At 38.9% G+C, this 4,891-nt stretch overlaps 1 protein-coding gene across 1 annotated transcript in view; it reads left to right on the top strand.

Annotated features, from left to right (window-relative positions):
* The first annotated feature begins 1,129 nt into the window (after positions 1-1,129).
* The window catches only part of LOC146465821 (dedicator of cytokinesis protein 1-like), a 73,510-nt gene continuing 69,748 nt past the window's right edge, over positions 1,130-4,891 (top strand). The window contains exons 1-5 of the mRNA XM_085127926.1: positions 1,130-1,290; positions 1,399-1,482; positions 3,451-3,491; positions 3,961-4,016; positions 4,696-4,789. Coding sequence (XP_084984052.1) covers positions 1,248-1,290; positions 1,399-1,482; positions 3,451-3,491; positions 3,961-4,016; positions 4,696-4,789 — 318 coding nt within the window. The 5' untranslated portion in view covers positions 1,130-1,247. The remainder of the gene's footprint in view (positions 1,291-1,398; positions 1,483-3,450; positions 3,492-3,960; positions 4,017-4,695; positions 4,790-4,891) is intronic.

Below are 4,891 nucleotides of genomic sequence, written 5' to 3'. Positions count from 1 at the left end.
GATAGATGGACACGCTTAATCAGCCTGGTAGCATCAGAGCTGAAATTACGCTAATATTTACAAAAAATATACGAGGAAGCTGCACACATTTTTTATATCAAAACGAGGGCAAAAACCCCCCAATTTAGCTGCATTCTACAACAGATTGAGCGATTCTGAGCTGCTGGGAGACTGGTGACGAATCACACTGCATAGGGCTGCATACCCGTTTGGTGGTAAAGAACGAGAGATATAATGAATGGTGTGTATAGAAAGCATGAAATATTCACCTTGTCCCTGACGGAAGTCGAATCACTAACCCATATCCACCGCACACCGTGGCTTTTACTTTAATTTAAATATTTTGTTGAGACCCCAAGGTCAGGCAAGGTGTGACTAAGATACCTAACAGCGTACGAGATTGGGAACTTTATATATAAAAAAAAGGTTTGTTATGCATGCATGAGTATTACTAAGAGAGGTATTATCCTGCTTCCTTAATTTTCGAGAGGGTTCAATTTCAGCGGGTCAAATAAATGCAGTTTATCATTCGATGCATTTTATCTTCCTTATCATTGGCCGAGAGCAATCCACGTGACTTGCAAATAACTGCCTACAAATAATGGTCTGCTCATGCGCAATACTGTCCAACTGTGCTGTCACTGTGCTGCAAATAATATTCTGCTCATGCGTAACTGAAACTACGCTCTTGTGTGAAAATTGCAGATCGCTTCCCTGTACTGTTAGAGAAAATAATTATGGAAAACAAACTCCGTGATCGAATGATAAAACAATTATTGAACTCGGTTATCGCAAAATATCGTGATTTGTCAGTGTCTCGCAGATCAATTATTTGCCTTGATCTGCTCGCCACTGACAAATCACGATATTCAACCTCGTCCAATAATTGTTAATTAATTAGTCGGTAACGCGTGCAATATTCCTGACCGAAAAACGAGTTAACTTTATAAAGACCGGTATTGTTAATTTTTAATAAAGTTCCTTAAATGTAAACGATGATGCGATAAACGCTATTGATTATAGTAAAGCTTTATTAATTATTTGTGATTGTGTTGAATATCATCCTCATCACTGGGTTTGCACGCATTGCTTGCCAACATTTCTGTCTGTGTTGTCAGCGGTATACCACCCGGAAATTCCAAGGGCCATCATGTGGACAAGGAAGGGACGGGCTTCTTTGAGTGAATGGTGTTGTTTTGATCTTCTTACCTCAGTAAAAAGCAGGCTATGAACAAATAGAATTAGAAATGACAGTTTGGAAAGCACTCAAGACTCCACAGCTTGGAGTAGGTATGTACAATTCGCGATTTTCGTTGAAATAATCGGCAATCTTCATGCATCTTGTCACGTAGCCTGGTGTTACTCGATTTTTGCTTCGTCTCGTTCTCGTTTATTTAGTCATCTATAACTTCCATGGAAAAGGCATGTATCAACTGGAACTCCAGCTTGGAGAGACTGTTCAAATCCTCGAAGAGAGTCCAGGTGAACATTTATTTCTAGTAACAAATAGTTGATTATCCGAAGGTAAAAACCGAAAGTCTACCGAAAGTGCATGTGCTGAAAGTAGTTGGGAAGAAACGAACAGCTCGGATTTCTGTATTTGTATCAACAATTCTGTCCTTCGGTCACGATACTTCAGTTTACCTTCTTTTGTTTCGATTAAGTAAACAAATTAGGGTTTTAACACATAAGTGCACAATGAATATCAGCGGGAATGTTGTTCATTTGGGGCAGATCAGAAGCAGTTAGTTCTTGTGTCGATCGGGGGTGGTGGGGGGAGGAGTTCAAGTTGGGACGGGGTGGAGGGGGACACCTTGAAATGTTTGGTTGAGGTGCAGAAGGGGTTTCAATCCCAAAGGGATTTCTGTATGTGTATCAATAATTCTGTTCTTTGGTCGTAACATTCCAGTTTACCTTATTTTGTTGCCATTAAAGGCCCACCTTCACCCCAGAGTCATTGCGGTCGTTTGTTTTTGTTTTGAAATGCTGTATTGTCCAAACACGTGATCTTATTGGCTGTACAAATTCAAGTGGTTCATGCGGGTTTCCTGTATGACTCGTGCTGGAGGGAAAGAATGTTCGTGATCGCTTATTGCCTTCTCACTCGACTCTCGCTCAAATAAAATGTGGGGGGGGGGGGGGGCGGGGGTGTTCATATATGAAAACTGTTCCTCGGTGTGCAATACATCTTGGGTGAATGTGGGCCTTTAAGTAAACAAATTAGGGTTTTATTAAAGAATTTTAACAAACATGTATACACATAAGTGTATAATGAATATCAGTGTGAATGTGAATTTTTGGTCGTGATGCAGAAGGTGGTATTCGCAGCATACACCAGGGGTTTGGATTCGTTAAGATTTTGAACAGGCTGATGAGAGGCTGGGGGTCCCTGGGCAGGATATTTAACTGATTGGATCGATATCAACATAAATCAAAAAGTGTCAGTAATGGTTTAAAGAACACAGATGTTTTGGGTATATAACCCTTCTTCAGTATGGGAGAATATTTAGACAATATTTTTTATATCAGTCCAATCAGATATACATTTTCAAGTGTCCCACATCACCTTGCTTCGAACTTTCCATTCACCGTTTAGGATAGTTTACTTACATGTAGATAATGTTTGTCAAGATGATAACACCAGCCTGGCAAGTTTGGGTGGGAAGACGTTCCATTTGCCCTTTATCTGGCCCTTAATTTGAAACCCCTGATACACTTTTCCAGTCCAGTGTTCCAGATCGGAAAGTGGGCTGCGTCAAAACTGTGACAAAGCTGTCCTCCTGACTCATACCCTGCGAGCAGAGGCCCTTCGATCTTCCTATCTAGGAAGATCAAAGGACCTCTGCTTGCAGGGTACCTGACTCAGCAAATTGAATGGTGGTCTTTCAGTGCCTTTTTCATAGGTACAAGCAGTGTATTTATAAGACCTCCAAATTAAACAGTAAACATAAGAATAATTTGGAGAGTCTTGCATATACATGTATTAATTAACCTCTTAGAACTATTCACTCAGACCAGAAAAATTGATTAAATGTGAATGAGTCATGCAATTTCCAAATAGTGTATAGCAAAAAGTGGGACATTTTGTTTTTGGTAAAGTGCATTAGATTGTCACATTTGCCTTTAGGGTAGGGTATTTTAACAGCTTTTTGGTCCTGCTGGACAACATTGGCCAGATTGAGTTGTGTCAATCCATCTGGCCCATGTAGAGTATGCTGCTATGGTCTAAAAACTACTACCACGGTACCACACTTATAAAACCCATCTGGTACATGTACAGACGTGTAGATCCCAGAAAATGCATTTTCAATTGTCAAGTTCAATGAGGTGAAAAGTTAGAACTAAAATGAATTTTATTTTTCAATTTCTATAATTTCTTCTGTCATGTTAAATGCCATGTAATTAATAATAAATTATTATTTTATTGCTGTCATTTTATTTTGGATCCAGGATGGTACCGAGGGTTTTCTTTGAGAAACAAGGCTGTCAAGGTGTGGATGAGGCTTGTCTTCTTATGTTCTTGTAAAATTTCCATGGACTGTTGCATTCCTGTATGTACATGTAAAGTGACGTTAACAGCTGTAGACGTAGCAGTGCCGAACGACACAATAATTATATTGATCACCAGGCGCAATTACTTTTCCTGTGTTACTACAACTGGTCTGTACCAGTGCTTTTTTCTCAGTTGTGTTCCTTACTAATGGCAGCAATTACTACTGGTGCAATGGATTTCATTTTAAAAACTTTGGAGAAGCTGACGAGCTCCACAAGGAGAGTAGCTAGTCAGAAAGGGGGAATGTTGTCTTTTAGCCATTTTCAAGCCTTCAGGAGCCAGCTATCGTCACAGGTTATTGTAGGTGCTGGCCATTGTAAAATATTAATAGCAATTTTAAGTTTGATATACACAAAGTCTGTTTATGGACGGACAGTCATATTAAACCTTTCTCTGATAATTTTCAGGGAATATTTCCAACAACATACATCTATGTCAAGGACAACAAGGAGGAATCCCCAAGGTATAGTTTGCTATTTATCTCCCAAGTCCTTCCAGGAAACATACATGTAAACCCTATTCCGTGAACAAAATACTGTAATATCCTCTTATAACTAGTAATAATCAAAGATTAGGGAGTGTGTTCGATGATCTTGATCCCAGGCTCTCTCTCCTTTGCCAAGTTGGTGATGATGTCATCTGCCCAGGCAAAATCTGTGGCGGATGCCAGATACACATCCCAAGATTCATTAATTCGTTGATCGATTGATTGTCCCACACAATCTCAACTCCAGTCTGTATTAGGAGTGCGTTCTTTCTGCGTTGAATCCAATAATTACTAACTGTAAATACTGACAGTACTGTCAGTAGTATAAATTTGATCTAATGTCCTGTTCACAGTTACATGTTTTCAAAAGTTTCCATTTTCATTTTTCTATAATTATTACTGACATTTACTTAGAAATTTCGTGGTGATAATAACATTTTTGCCTGTCTGTGTTTACACATTTTGCTTGAGAACCCTTTCTTTACTCATTCCAACCTTTTTTCACATTCTTTTGCCTTAATTGCCCACTCTGTCAGGATCAGTGATCGAAAATGGTAATGGTACATTTTCAAAAGTCTCAATTTTCAGAAAGTTACTATTTAATAATTAATGCTTCAGCTCCTGTTGTTAATCTTTTTGACATCTTTGTTATCAGTGAGGCAGAAAGTGTTTTCAAGGAAGAAGCACTTGTTGAAGAACTGACTTCTGTCCTTAGAGAATGGGGAGCCATGTGGAAACAAGTTTATTTGGTAATTCTGCTAGTATGGTACTAATTATTATTGTAGTAGTTTGTAATAGGTAACAACAAAAACAATAGCCCTGTAGATGCAACAGGAGCCATAATTGCCTTT

This window comes from Pavona decussata, unplaced genomic scaffold (assembly GCF_977016875.1).
Source record: "Pavona decussata unplaced genomic scaffold, jaPavDecu1.1 SCAFFOLD_155, whole genome shotgun sequence".
Taxonomy (NCBI): Eukaryota; Metazoa; Cnidaria; class Anthozoa; order Scleractinia; family Agariciidae; genus Pavona; species Pavona decussata.
This window is presented reverse-complemented; position numbering and strand designations above follow the sequence as displayed.